Here is a 16230-nt window from a genome sequence, read left to right as displayed (position 1 = left end):
CTATGAAGCTTTTACTGTATTTTTTGGTCCCAGTTTAGTTATCAGGTGTAGAGATACTGTTGCATTCATCTGGTCTATTTCACTGAAAGTTGTGAGACTCACTGAGATATGATAAAGCAGAAAGGCTGGTTTTGCTCTTCCTACCACAACTACAGATTTGGACAGATGATGAGACTAAAAATGTGAAGAACAGAATCTGCTTTTCTGAAATGCTTGTTTACCAGAAACCCAGAGGGATTTATAGAAGAGTCAACAGTTGAATAGTTTCTTGTTATGCAACTTTAAAAATTCCGCTGAGCTTGGAACTTGCATCTTTGGGTACCAAAACATATTCTGTGGTCTGCAATGTCCAATGGGGAAAAAACTCGATTTGCTAGCTACAAGTAATACTCCCTGTCTTTACCTGCTAAGAGAAATTAAAGGGATTTTTATTTAGCTAATACGTGAAGTAAAGATCAGTGTTACATACATTCATAATTGAATGCTCTCTTTCCTTACAGAGCCAGGTAAATTAGAAATTCCAAACGGAGTTAAAGAGAAGCTATTTTCCTAGAGAAGATTCCAAGGACCACTGCAAAATGAAATTAAATCTGACTGCTTATATGAAGACTTCTTTTCTGGATTTACACTTGAATTATGCTTTAAATTATGTTACTGTCGAAGAGGGTGTGGACCAGAACTGGATAATTTTTTTTCAAAAAAGTAGGATAATTATTGAATTTTTTCTATGTTGGTGAAAAAATATTTCAAAGAATTTGCGAAACTAATCTGCCATGTTTCTACTCCCCAATACTAAATATCAGCTCAAACACAAATTCGTTAGGAGTTACCAAAGGCTGCAAAACAAAGCTAGTAAGCAAACATTCACGGCAAGAAAATGTATTGGTAGAGGTTGCTTTCCTTCATGACTTGTATTTGTTTTTTACAGTAAGAGAATCAGCAGTTTCTGTAGAGTTGAAGCATCTCCTCATTTCCAATCCAAATTCATCAGTTTCAAAAGTCAATGGTACCTGCTCCACATTCATGGATACAGATTCCCAGTCACATTCATAAGACATGAAGCAGGGCCCAAGGTCATGCATGAGGCATCCCATGCAGAGTGGCTGAAACACCCATCTGTACTCACACTGAAGATGCTTTAAACTCAGATTCAAATGCACTGGCATCCTTGTCATCAGCCTGTAAGACCAGGGGGCTCTCAGCAGCCAGCCCACTAAAGAGCCAGCCAACAGAAGGTGATGGAAAACAAGAATGAATGTGTTGCCAAATGAAAGAAGAAAAAAAAAAGGAAAAAAAAAAAATCTATTATGTGGTATATAACATGCAACTACTGTTTAAATTATCTGGAGTCTTATATTTTCATGTTGCCTGAAGCCATTAAACTGTAGTCATCTCAGTGTGCTTTGCAAGAAGGGCTGCTTTACATGTAATGTAGGAATTTAAGGCTCTAAATTCACATCCAGTGCTAACCAACAGAAACCTCCAAAGAACTTCCCAAATTTTATAATCCACACAAGATATGCTCTTCATGGAGCATACTTCCATTTTGCAAATTGCACTTTCAGCCACGGGATGACAGTGTCCAGCTATAGCTATCTGCAGCATATGTATCTTTACCTGAGCTACTCAGATTCCCTTTATAGTCAACAGAGAGAAACAGCCAGTTTCAGAGCATGACTCATCTTCGTTGAAATTTCAGGCATGTAGAATACGTTAGATAACTGAAGGCCTACCAGTGCTTGCTGCACTCCACGGACATCAAAGGGAGGCAAGCAGATCAGGCATCTAACTCCGGCAAAATTAATTCCAGTCTCCTTGTCCAGTAGTCAGACATGCTGAGGATCCACAGCTCCCTTTTTTCCTAAGCATGCACAGCCCAGGCCAACCCTTATGGTGCTGGCAATACCACTAGCTTCAGCTGACTCCAGTGTTGCAGACTACTGCTCAGCTAGTCATTACTGTCTCTACCTAATGATAAAATATTAGATATATTCACTATTACAGTGTAGCCTCAAAGGAAAATATTTATGCTGGAATGCTGATTGCAAAGGATAAAAAAATAATTAACTGTAACATATACAGGACAAATTAATGCAACTATGCCCTTGTTACAATCTTCTATTATGTGCGTATATTGAATATAAAATCTGTCAATGGATGAAATTAAACTTGGTTAGTTCCCATATCAAATGCTCTACCTCATGTGGTTTGGGTCCATTTACTTAGAGTAGATGGTGCCAGGGAACTTAGCTGTGTAGATTAGTCACCTACAAATCAATTTCTTTTCATTGTTGTTGGGGTTTTTTTTGTTTGTTTGTTTTAACTTTAAATATGCTTTTTTCTTCCTATTTAATTCAATGGAAAGAGGGAGATAAAGAAAAGCCTGTCAGATTAATAAAGTGCAATGAACATAATGGAAAGTAATAGGGGAAAAGAAAGGAGTATTCCCCAGCTCATGCACTTACCTTTCACTGAGATCCTCAACACGCTGTCCATGGCCTAGCACGAAGCTAGGATTTGACTGACTGCATGGACTTGCAGGGGCTGATAAAGTGCTTTTGACATTCTGTACCGAGTGCCTGCGGCTCCGTCGGCGCTCTAACCCCCTTCGCTCACTAGCACCAAGACTGGCCCTTCTCCGGTCCTTGCGCCCGCTGGGAGGGGGGTCAGCACTCTCATCTCCATCCTCATGTTTCAGTGTCACCTGCAAAAGAAAAGAAGAGTGAGGCTGCTGACATGGTTCCTTTAGGTACCACAGGTCTTCACACCTAGGCTTTAAAAATTAACTAATATCAATATGATTAACTCCTATTAGAGAGTATTTTAGAACAGTGCCATCATTTCTTTCCAGCCAAGGAAAAGGTAAGCATATATATATGTAACTGCATTCCTCTTGAAAAATCTCTATTTTGACAGATCTCCCTGCAAAGTAAACAAAGGGGAAAAAAATAACAAATAGAACTATTTCTGTGAACTGGCACCAGAACGGATTAAAAGAAAAAAAACACAGAACAATGGTTTTTTTTATTATATATATTCTCCTCTAAGCCTCCCAATTTTTAGGTTAGCATAATTACTTCCATGTATGCCTTTCAGGGGAAAATTCAGTATTTCCTGCCAGTTCAGAAGCACTGTCAATACAGAGGAACATATGTATAATATCAGAAACGAGTGATGCTGAGAATATCATGGCCACAGTTTGACAGAAACTTCTGACACATGTTGGGAGCTCATCAGCTGGAAATAGTAGAGAAGTAAAATACGGGTGTATCCTGGTTCAGCCAGGATAGGGTTAAGTTTCCCCAGCAGAGAGGGAGAAGGGATCTCCAGCCGGGTTATTCATACCAAGCTGATGTCAGGTTCGGCGTGGCAGCGTAGGAAGCCTTCCTTTGTGGTTTTGGTGGTGGGGAGCATTGCGAGCGAGCTGTCCGTAACCACTGCAGTATTTCTCTGTATATATTTTGTCATGTTCACTGTTATTACTGTTTACTGTTGTTATCATTGCTACTGTTGTTCAGATTGTTTATTACACTGTTGCATTAAATTTCTTCTTATTTTAACCCGGGGTTTGTGCCCTACTGGTGTCTGAGGGTGGGGGAGGGACAACGGCAACGTGGTCTCCGGTCCCGGCAGGGCTTAAAACTATCACAGGGTGCAACACCTAGTGTCTTGAACTACAGCATGCCAATGACATACCAGTATGACATACCTCTAACAGAAACAAAGCAAGTGCTACCTTAGGGTATGTGAGGAGCGATATCACTGGCAGAAACCACAAAGTTACTGCTGGATCTCATCTGAAATGCAGCATAACATATAAGTAATTGTTATACAAGAAAGATCCATTCAAATAGGCAGAGGTACATAAGAGGGTGATGTGGGTAATATATTTCAGTGGGGAAGAAGGGATTTTTCAGATAAAGAACAACATTGGCAGAAAAACGAAAGAATGTGCATGGGCATGTCTAAATTTAGCCTAATCATCAAGAGAAAGCTGGTACCTAACTAAACCAACTGCTAATTTTGCAGTTGAGTCTTTCAGTAGTCACAGGATGCACAAACCCCCCTGCTTTTATGACTAATGGTCATCTTTTAAAAAGGATTTTATGAGCTGCTGCCTCTGATAGTAGGAAAAGAAAGAACATGGAGCCCTCTCATTCACATGTTCCTATTTTGGCCTGACTCGTTCTGCAAACTGTTGTAACTTAATTCTGTTAAAGTTAGTGAAGTGGCATGGGTGTAGAGTTGATGAAGAAAATGGAGAATCAAATCTACCAAAACCTTCACTGGACTTAGAGATAAAGGCATTTAACTTCATCACACCAGCACATGAATTCACATTTATATTACATTAACTTCAGCTTAAACCACCTCGCTCCAGCACTTCCCACAGTCTGAAAGAAGGCTAATTAGTAAGAAACTGGATATTTTACCCTTACATATAAATACTTCAGAAGTAGTTATTTTATACCTAGGTGGTGAACGTGGAGTCACTCACTACTCCATTGCTGCAAACTGTGTAGGATCTGGTCCAGTGTAAACTCGTAAACAGGGACTTGCTGGGTGTTCAGCTGCAGAACAAGTGGTATTTGTGAAGCTGAGCTCAGCCGAACCTTTTCCACGAGCTGAATACTTTTGCATGTGGAAAGAACTTCTACTTACTTCAGGATGTGTAACCAGCAGTCTGAGAAAGTTTTAACTGCAGGCAGAACTGACTCTAAGGCGGCTAGTAAATGTGCTGGTTTGCCTTGGAGTATGCTGCAGCTTTAGTATGAAATGCATTTGCATTAAACACAGCTATGTACCATAGCAGACCACATATATGAATGTGTATAATACTTCTAGCAACCAGATGTTTTTCTTTTAAAATAAAATAGATAACCAAATTTCACCTAGGTTACGTTTCACCCCTCCTCTCAGCTTTGAAGTCTGCACAAGCTGTAAGATGCATAAAACAGGGCATGTTATGTTACCTCATAAATGTTAAATTGCTCAACTAAGTCCAAGTCTGTTCCTTTCTTGTTCAAGTGTCTCTGTGAAATAGCTTCAATGCCTAGCTCTTCCAGACAGTCCACCACGTCGTAGAAAGAGTCTTGATCTGGCAACCCCGACAGCGTCTAAGAATCAAAGGAAAAACATTTAAATCTGTTTGTTTTGAAAAGAATTAGACAAGGTTTTTAAAAGCGGGTGGCAAGTGGTGCTATGTATGATTCCAATAAAGTAAAACCCATGATGTGGGATTAGAGACACCGCTAGAAAATAAAAAACAAGTGGCACAGCTTTTAACAAACAACTCTGTGCACTGTGTAGAAAAATGAATAATTGGCAAAACAAATCAATGTTGTTATTTCATACAAAAAAGTATGGAAAATGTGGGTCTTTAAAATACACAGTTGGATTCTTCCTGGCTTCATTCAAGTACAGAGAATGTTAAAGCATCAAACACAGGGATAAAAGCAAAGAGGGAGAAAAAAATGGTTTAGCTAAAGACAGTGAAGCTGATTTCCTACTGATTCCTGCAAGTTTTGCCTTAAGAAGAAAAAGTCCAATGCACAGCTGTGTGATGTCAGGACAGCAGGAAATATCCTGCACCATGTGCCTACTGTCCTCCACACCTGCAACAAAGGTCATCCTCTCAGTGCACAAATTGTTTTATATTACAGAGATATTGACTCCTCTCCCTTCTTCCCTTTCAACTTGAGAAGTCTTATTAAAGGTACACTGACTGATTCCTTAACTATAAAATGTTAAAAGAGTTACTAATTACTGATTAAGAGGTAATGTTACCAGTGGCACTGGAGAGGAGAAAATACAAAATGTCAAAAATAGAAAATACAAAATACTAGAAAATACAAAATGTCAAAAATAATAGCTAGTGAAAATGAACCATCTGAGTTTAGAGCTTTCTATGGCACCTACTCTACGTTCAAGAGAGAGAACTTTTCTTACCGTAGACATTTTTCATTTTTTTGGTGAATTCAGAAAACTGAGAAAAGGAAGGTGGTCTTCTGCAGTATACCATGTAGACCATAGTATGTCACTACAGTGCGTGTAGCAAGAGGGACTGAACCAAGCCACTCAGCTTTACTGCAGAGTGACACATGGGAAGAGGACAAGGGCACTGGACAACTTTGTTCAGAGCGCAAGTGAACTTCACCCACCAAAGTCCTGCAGGCATTTACAAAGACTGCTCTTCTGATTTGCCACTGATTTCTACTCAGCTTGTGCTGATTTTTTACTGCTCCTTATGGTGATGCAGAAAAATGAGTGCAACCCTGCACATGTTGAGCAGAAACTATTGAAACATACTGTGCAACCTACTTGCAGAGACACATACAGCTCATTGCAAAAATCAGTCTATACAGGGCCATTTCTGCAAAACACATGAGAGCGCAGACTGCAAGCAACACAAGTATTCTGGATTAGCTCACTAGAGAGATGCTTACTCTGAAGTAGTTTTCTCTCTCGTATTTAATTAGCTAAGTAACTTATCTTTACTCCCAGTAGATGAGAGAAAGAGCAAGAGATAGAGACAGCACACACAAAAACCAGGCCCTCTCTAGAAGGAGTTTCATCTTTTCATGCCTGGGATGGTATGAACTGTGCTCTGAGAATACTGGTTTTCTGGAGCCCGGCTTTTCCAAATGGCTCTGAGAAGCAGAGTGCAGAAGAAAGCAGCCACTCTGGGCTGCCTCCCTTCACCAATAATTACATTCAGAAAAATTGGTCAAAATTACATGACTAACAAGAGAGAGGAGTAGACAGGTGACATATCCTGCCCTGTTAAAGCACCTCCTTCCTGTGAAATAAGGCACTGGAAAATGTGCATTAACAAGTTAATTCTTAATTTAAATTATTTTTTAATTAAACACCACACAGCAACATTTTACTCTTCAGTCATTGCAGGACTATTGTCTGATGTCTGGTGAGGTCCATCACAACAGAAATGCTTAGCACAAACACCAATAAAATGTTAGGGTTTTAAGTTCAGGGTTGTATGTTCAGGCTTTAATTAAGAATTTGCCTTTGTCCAGGACAGTATTTAAGCCTCTGTTTAAAACCCACTGAAGACCATGAAACTAAATTTTCCTGAACAGTGCTGAAAATAGATATCACGTACATTTTGTTCCTTCCTAAACTGACACCAAGCATTGAGTAAGAATCTGAGGATTCAACAAATGAAGTTATCACACTGTAAATTCAGTGCAGCTTTAATATGGATATGGAAATACTGTAACAGAAAATAGGGTTCAACTCTCAAGCTTTCTCTCACTTGTGAAAGAAGTAGACAGCAACTATGCTGACTTGAGTGTCCCAGTGAGATGTGATTCTTACGTGCTGAAGGGTGGACAAAGAGTCAGATCTTCTGCACAGATCATTCTGCACAGAGCATTTATTTCTTAAAATATCAGGAAATGGTTTTAATGCTGATTTGCAGATCACTCACTTTCAAGTACAGCTTTTTTAAAATCTGAGTGAAGGCAGGCTGTAAACTGGGAAAACAGAACCATAAGGTAGTATTTACTGGCAACACTGCTTTTGTCAGCAGTCTTTTATTGGTTAATATAATTTTAAATCACGCAGCAGTGGAAATCCAATTTTCACTGCATGCTACTGGCTAGAACTGGGCAACTGAACTCCCAAGTATAGAAATCAAATATTTTTCTTTGCATGGTTTGTCATTAAACTTATAGATCTATTTTCAGAGCCTAATGCATATCAAATTCAATTTCTAACTATCAAATGGGACATAAAAGGGCACCACTGGTGTCACAACAAGGTCAGTTCAGTCTAGCACAAGAGAAAGATTTTTGCAGTAACTAAACACAAAGGACATGAAGTGCTTGCATAAAAGGCTGATTAATTCTGGCTTGTGATATTAGAAAACAAGAGTGGGCTCCCATTTTCTTGATGGTTTTATAAAGGAAACAAAAGCCGCAAACATCAGAGCAGAGTCATAAATTGGGCAGGTCCTTCCAAAGTCCTTGGTCCTTCCTGAGTACCTGGTTAAGTTCAAAATGATACTCCAGTATCAAAATACACATGCAAGTCTCTAATAGTTCCTCCTGCTCTGAAAACTGAACTTTACAAAATGAAAACCTGTCTAGAGAATTAAAATTTAGCCACTTGGAGAGCATGTTTAAAACATACTCTGTGGTTTGCTTCCTGAATTTTGTTACGGTCTCACTAGCTTAGACCAAAACTGGTATTTCAAATTTGAAACTCTTCAGAACTCAGGTGTACAAAGAAGCATGAATCTGAATGTCAGGACTCACTCCTGTGCCTCTATCCAGTTTTGGTTTGAGGAAATATCCCTGAATTAAAATATTTATTTGTCTGTTGTATGATTTTCCAAGCTGCTTTCTCAAGCCCTTGTGGGAAAGCCTGTGCAGCTTTGAGTTCTTCCCTCTCAAACAGCTGCTTTTGGAATGGTGAACTAAATTAAAACCAAAACCCCAGCCTGAGAATTCTGAGCCTGATGTACCTTCTTAACAACATTTTTACCAAAGCCTAAAGAATACCTTTCACCTAACACTAAATGTAACAGTCCCAACAGAAAAGCAAAAAACCAATGTGGGACAAAAAAACTATAATGAAGTTGTATTGGGGGTAAAAAAAAAAATAAAAATTATGGGCCAAATATTTTCCTAGATGATAAAACCTTTTAGACAACATACTCAACTGGTAATAGCACAATATTCTTATCATTATATATCCTCAGTTATGTTTCTGAAAAAAACCTGACATAAATTATTGCTAGGCTACACGTGGCTTCAGACTGAAAGGCTCACTCTGTTTGCAGCTTTTAAAATGCATAGCCCTAGATAGTAAAACTAGCCTTTTATAATTTATAAAACAATCACAGTATAAAGCTGTGGAGAACACAGACAACAAAGTCCATTTGGCGTGCAACGCTTTGTGTGCAAGACCAAGGGATACAAGAGTACTGCTCTGGTTACTAAACATCCAACAGTCTGAAGCCTCACTAGAGGGCCTGTGAAGTAGGTAGAGAGACTTAGCTAAACCTGATGTGCTATGGTGAAAAGCACTACATGGTAAATAAACACAAAGTATCAGTCAAGTTTTCAATTGATTTGGGACAGGAACAAGCCTGTCTCATGTATTTATTTTCCCAGTAACCACAACTTGTAAAACATCTAGTATGGCCAGTGTCAGATATAGGACATAAGATGATCACTGTTCCACTGTTGCAGTTGTGATGTTCTTAAGGCAGGTCATCAAAACCTGACATGCCAGCTCCTGTATTAACAGCACACTGGCCTGAAACAGCACATTTTCAACTACAGCTGATGGACCACTGTTGGGTGCTACTCTAAGCTACCACTAGTAACCACTGGCATGGAAGCTGATGCTTAAGTTCTAGTTTTCTACTGGACCTGCTAAAAACATTCAGTGCTTAATCTGACTATACTGAAACATATTAGTTTTTATGTACTTTGTAATTATTTTATCTATTTTTGAAAAGGTATCGTATGATATGAGAGAACAAGCAATCTTAAATACAGGTAAAAAGAAAATCAACAGTAATCTTACAACTACAAAGCTTCCAGTGTAATCTCAATAATGAAGAGGGCTTATAGTGGTTAAATAGAAAGTGAATTGAACGCAACACAGAAATTTTCTTCTGCATTTGATAAGCAGTTTTCTTCTTTTTGATACAAAGGAAACACAAAGACTTTAACCTATCCAGACATCAGTAATAAAAATGAAAAATATAGAGATTAGAGTAAGACTTTACAGATTATAGGAACTAATCAAAGGAAGATAATAAAGGTTATTTTGCTATACATAACCAGACGTATGTGCATTGGGATCAATCTCATTTAAGAGATTCATTAATGCCTAAATGCCCCCAAATTAAGAGAGGGTTAATGAAATGTTAGTATAAGTACATTCATTAAGCATCAACAAAAGAGAGGGAGAGGATAAAAGGATTGCAGCAATTCTTATGTATGGGCAGATGTGTTTTCAGCTCTTGAGCTGGAAGGAAAACAGTCTGTAAATATATGCATGGAGAAAGAAAAAGGAGTACAAGTATGCTTCCTTAAGACAAATCCCTCATGAGGATTCTGCCTGCACTGAAAACTTTGACATTTCCTTGTCTAGAGAAGCTGAAACCATCTGAGCCGCCTTTGTATTCTCTGCGGGAGAAAAAAATTACAACTGTGATATGCTGCTTGCTGTTTTCTCTATAATCATGAAAAAAAATCCCATTAAAAACATCATAAAGCTGTCCATAAGCCAGATCATAATTATAAGTGTGGCATTGTGGGATTCCTCTCTTCCTTGATCTTCATAACTGCCTTACTCCTTTGACTGCTAGATTTATTTTTTTTTTGGTGTGTGTTTTTAAAGAACTACCTCCTCCTAAAAACAGCTTTAAATGCAGTGAAAAACTCAGACTAAAGGAATCAACTATAGAACAATACAAGAGCAAACACAGAGCAAAAATTTTGAAGAAATCAAACACCAAGTAGATTACAACCGCACAAATGACAAAGAGAATTATCTCAGAAAGAGGAAATGGTACACTAAACAAGGTGTAAAAGGGAGACATTAAAAAATAGTCACCTTGGCATTAATAGCAGCTACAGACAGAAGCATATAACACTGGTGATGCCTTTCAGAAAGAGTACATCAGTGGAATAATGGGGTCTTTTAAAGTCAAGAGGATCGTTACTATCATGTAAGGCTCAAAGTAAAAGTACTGGAACATCAGTGGTGTCACCAGGAGAGGTTAGTCCCTCTCAGGGATCTTTGCTGGACAATATCTGCCATTAAGAAATCATTTTATCAGGAAAACATCAAAGCAACTCACAGCTCCAACCATGTAGCCATAAGCACAATCAGCTGGCAGCTTGATTTATGACCTCTGCTGATAAATTCAGGATCTTTAAATGAATATAATAAATAACAATAATATTCCATAATACTAAGGCCTATTAACTATAATCATAAAACACAAGGTTATTTTAATCTGGTACTAGGGTATTAATTTTCTGTACTCATTAAAAAAATCCATTTTTAATTTTAGTCACCCTATGATTTGTTTAGGACTAGATGCTAAGTTTTAAGGAATTTACACTAATAAATTTCTAAATTTTATAGGCCTTTCACCTTCTCCCTTCTCATAGCACAAGTGAGTACTTTGGAAAACATATGATTTTACCGCAAAACTACTATTGTAATACAGGACACCAGAAAATATAAGGAGAGAAGAAAAAATGTAACCTCATCTTTTTAAGCAGAAACACTCCTACTAGCACTCAGACCTGTTAAATTCATCATATTTAGCTTACAGTAAAAAAAATTTAAATGATCTGAACTAGAAAATTGTGCACAATGCAAGCCTTTGTAAGCATGTGATCTTTTCACCAGCACTTGCTTCTTCTCTCTCCTTGGATAATGTGTTGAGTTAGTTTGCTGAGTTTTGTTTTGCACTGCGTTGTCAGCATTGGGAGAGGAGCCATGTCATAACACATTTCCGCACAGCATCTAGCAAAACAGCAATTCTGCTCCCAGCTGCTGCCTCGGGTGACTGCAACACAAGTAACAAGAGTGTGCTGATTGATTACAGCTGGTCCTGCAACTTCTTCAGGACAGGTCTCCTTTGTCAAATATTCTTAATAGGGAAGACTATTATACAATTGAAAATACTAATATTATCTCCACCACTTATGCTAACAAAGTAAACAAACCTTGTTAACCAAGGTCATTGCATAAACCAGGAGTTCGGTATCAACCCCATCCTTCTCCTCCAAGATCTCCATGATGTTGGACCATAGCTTGGCTCCTAGAGGAAAAGCAGAAACCATTGGTGACAGTGATCAAAATGGAAAGCTGTTGCATCAACATTTATCAAGAAGCAGCACAAGTTGGAATATGTGGCCATGGTGAAAGATCAAGACAAAAGATCCAGCTTCCTCTTCAATCTCCCTTGCTTCAGAGAGAGTGAAGGTAAGGCAGATAGTGAAAGCCACAGCTCATCCTAAAAATATATGCTAGGTGGACTTTCCCCCAAAAGTACCAATTTATCTCCCTTGATGATGAAAGAAGCTTTGTTAGCCCAGTTTGATTGTCACTGAACTATTAAAATTCAAGTGGGAGGAATTTTACCCCACCTATCACAGGTTCACACAGACTTACTAAATCTTCAACAAAAACCTATATGCTATGTTTTCAGTGTGCTTGTTGCACACATTCCTAATGCTATTACTGAGTTACGCTGCATTAAGTCAGTCCTGTTAACAAAACAATGTGGCAAAGAAACACAGTTTTCTCAAATTACAGACTGTGTGTCTTGGAGAAAAGAAATGATCAATGAGGGGAGAAAATTTTTGCTGTGGTTCTTACTCAAATTATTTTAATAAGAATCCCCTCTACAAAACTTTCAGATAAGTTTCTCTAATTTTTCCACTAAATAAGGTCAAAATTTATGCTTCCAGTTATAATGTATTTGCTTGATTTGCATTTGCATCATTATCTGATGCCTAAACCCAAGTGGATTAATGAGTTGTTATTTTGCCAAAAACATCAGACAGGAAATGCCAGCCAGACACGAGATAACCTCTTGTGGGGAAGGTACCTTATAAACCCATCCTATTTCATTTGGCTAAAAGGCAAAGTAGTTGCATCTACTAAAGACAAAAAACACGTAACTGCTTTATCTAGGAAGGTGAAGTAAATAATGAAAAACTATAATTCAGTGTTTTGTCTGCAGTACAGTTAGAAGTGAGGAGGATGAAGCAGAAAGCTAACCCTAACTTAGAGAGATACTCCATTCAACTACACAAGCATAACTGTGAGAGTCTTTGAATTTCAGAAGAAAACATGCACTGTATTCCAACAGCTCACATACCCTAAACAGTACAGGGAAACAACACTGTAGGGATGATGATAGTTCGAGTATAAGTAGGCAGTAAAATGCAAATGTTTCATCACAACCACCTGTTGCCGACTGATCAGTGACCCCGAGGTTAAAACTCTGCATTGCTCTCACAATGGTAACGGTTCTTGTTTATTCATGCTGATACTAAACCCATATCCTGCTACACAGACATAAAATCTCCACTAGCCAAGGATCCCTGTTTTCAAAGCAATGGCAGCGTACTATGTGGAAAAACCTATCTGTTAATGAATGCACAGACAACAATATTTCTCCCGTTTTTTCTTTTCCTCTTTTTGGGCAGTCTCTGATCTTTACTACTGAATAATAAATCAGAGCTTCCTTATCTCAAGCAAAATCAAAGGAGGGGGAAATTCACTCTCAGCTCTCCAGATGTATTTATGTGCATTACTAATTAAATACTAATTCAAATACACAGTTGTAATGAGAATACACTAGACACCTCTCTACCAGATTCTCTATATTACCAGACATTTTGTGCAGTACATGTTCAAAAGACATGTGGAACAAATTCACTCAGCTCACAAATGATATATGATCAGCAGGAATGATATCCTCACTACAAAAATGTCTTCCTGTGGTTTCCAGTGAAAAATAAAAATGGAAGAAAATAAGAAAGAGAAACAATATGAGGAAACTATGCAAGTATGTTATAAATCAGTATGCTGATTTATAACAGTGCCATTTGGAAAAATGAGTTGACAACAACATTAAAAAATAATTATTTAATCCATTGCATTATTCAGTGAGAGTACTAGGGAAACATGCCTTTATTTTGCAGGCAAGTTTTATTCTTATTGGAACAATCCTGTTTTGTTTTTTAAAGTCAGCATCCTGATGTTTGATATTTTGCCTGAATGTCTTGATACTTCTCCATTATCAAAAAAGAGTCTTTTTAGGATCGCCTCGCTGTTTTCCTGCAAGGATGATGTATATTTTTCTTCTACCTGTGCTCCTTCTCTATTTCAGAATACAGTCTTCTAAAATTAATAATCAGGCACACTTAGTAATAAGGCAGCCCTGTAACAGTTCATCCATCTATCAATTAAGGGGCAGCTACTAAACTTGGGCATTTTCTAAAATCTAGTCTTAAATTGGAAATTCATCTATTCCCTACCTAAAATCAAGAGGAGGCAATACTGCCAACGACTTTGATAGAGCTGCTCCAATTTGTACTAGATTAAACCTTTCTTTTCAAATGTTTTCTTCATTATGATCTCAGGCTGAACAGCCAAGGACTGAACATGGAAGTAGCCATAAGGCTGTCTCTACCAGCCTGGGGACAAGGCAGTTCTGGTGTGGAAGTTGCACCATGAACTTACTGCATTACTATACTTGGGTTAATATTCCTTGCTAATATATAATGAGAGCCTAAAGTTTCCAGCCTGTGATCCAGACAGCATGGGATATGGGCAGATCTAAAGCAGGTGTTCTCATTGACTCTCATGCTCTGAGCTTGGATTCCAAAATCTGTTGTTCCTGGAGAGTCACCACATAAAGATGAGATGAGATGAGCCTACATGAAAAAACTAATTTTCAAGGCAATATTTTGCAATGATAGGATGAGAGCAAAAACACTCCTCCTTTCAAACTGCATAGAAAAACTTTGTGAAAGATACCTTGGAAAATCATACACTAAAAAAATTGTTGACTTTTCTGAACTCATTGGCTGCTGTAGTAAAACAATGACGCTCATACAAGAGATATGAAAAACATGATGTATATTTTCCCCTTTCCTTTTAAAGATTATTTGTATTGTGGAGAATACTAAAAGCTCTCCTTTTATAGATGGGGAGAAAACTCTGAGGAAACTATAGGCTGTTCGGAAATTAATTTCCATTTTGTAATGTGATTTTCGTCGCATGTTTCAGGAAAAGTACCTTTCGACTGGTGCACTGTTATATATTTTTGAAAAGCTCATGTTATGAACTTTCACACTGTATAATTAAATTATAATATAAACTGCTTTCTTGACAAATTTTGGAGGTTTGAAGTTCAGATGTCAAAACAGCAATTTCGACAGATCTACTTCTACGAGTTCAAACTTGGACGTAATGCAGCGCAAGCTGCTCGAAACATCAATGAGGTATATGGCCAGGGAAGTGTTAATGAACGGACAGTGTGACTTTGGTTCCAAAAATTTCGACGTGGTGATTTCGACCTTGAAGATCAAGAAGGTCACGGACGTCCTTCTGCTATTGACGACGATGAATTGAAGGCTCTGGTGGAAGCAGATACATGCACAATTGTTCAAGAACTTGCAAAATAACTCGGGGTAAGCATATCAACTATTTCTGAGCATCTGAAGAAGATTGGAAAGTCGAAGAAGCTCGACAAATGGGTGCAGCATGAATTGAATGAGAATCACAGAAATTGCCATTTTGAAGTGTCGTCAGCGCTTCTTTTTCACAACCAGAACAACCTGTTTCTCGACTGTATTTTGACATGCAAGGTGAAATGGATATTCTACGATAACCAGCAACTACCGGCTCAGTGGTTGGACCACGATGATGCTCCGCAGCACTTCCCAAAGCCAAATCTGCACCAAAAGAAGGTCATGCTGACTGTCTAGTTGTCTGCTGCTGGTTTAATCCATCACAGCTTCCTGAGTCTGGGTGAAACGATCACAGCAGAGAAATACATCCAGCAAATCAATGAAATGCACCAGAAACTTCAACGGCTGTGCCCAGCACTGGTCAACAGAAAGGGTCCAATCCTTCTCCACGATAACGCGCGGCCACACGTTGCACTTTCGACGCTGCAATGGTTGAACAAGCTGGGCTATGAAACTCTGCCTCATCCACCACACTGACCAGACCTCTTGCCCACTGACTGTCACTTCTTCAAGCATCCCGACAGCTTCCTGTGCGGGAGAAGCTTCAGAATCCAAGGGGAGGCCGAAACTGCCTTCGATGACTTCATCACCTCCAGAAGTCCAGAATTTTATGCAACTGGAATAAACATGCTTGTTTCTCGTTGGTAAAAATGTGTTGATTCTAATGTTTTTTATTTCAATTAATAAATTTTATTCTGAGCTGAGATATGCCACCTCAAACATACAGGTTGAAATCGACAGTTAATTTCCGAACAGCCTAATATTATGCAGAGCTAAAATCTACAGCTTCCATTTTCTGTGTGATGGTCAGAATATAACAAATGATGAAAAACCTAATCTCAAATCTAGGCTTGCAATGCATATGTACTTCTAGTAAAAAACAAAAACCTATTTAATATTTTTATATTATGAAGTTTATTTTTAAAAATAGTAAATGTAACCATTTACACTTGCCAGTTCTCAAAAA

The 16230-nt window shown here is 38.3% G+C and overlaps 1 protein-coding gene and 1 pseudogene across 1 annotated transcript in view; one reads left to right on the top strand and one right to left on the bottom strand.

Annotated features, from left to right (window-relative positions):
- FHOD3 (formin homology 2 domain containing 3) overlaps positions 1 to 16230 on the bottom strand; it is a 369637-nt gene that overhangs the window by 113322 nt on the left and 240085 nt on the right. Inside the window, exons 7-9 of the mRNA XM_026841709.1 lie at positions 11721 to 11815; positions 4974 to 5117; positions 2466 to 2704 (exon numbers count right to left, since the gene is read on the bottom strand). Coding sequence (XP_026697510.1) covers positions 2466 to 2704; positions 4974 to 5117; positions 11721 to 11815 — 478 coding nt within the window. The remainder of the gene's footprint in view (positions 1 to 2465; positions 2705 to 4973; positions 5118 to 11720; positions 11816 to 16230) is intronic.
- Positions 14874 to 15947, top strand: LOC113476292 (annotated as a pseudogene).

This window comes from Athene cunicularia (genome assembly GCF_003259725.1).
Source record: "Athene cunicularia isolate RWA chromosome 2 unlocalized genomic scaffold, athCun1 chr2_part1, whole genome shotgun sequence".
In the NCBI taxonomy this organism is placed as follows: Eukaryota; Metazoa; Chordata; class Aves; order Strigiformes; family Strigidae; genus Athene; species Athene cunicularia.
Note: the sequence above shows the minus strand (reverse complement) of the source record. Positions and strands in the feature narration are given on the sequence as shown.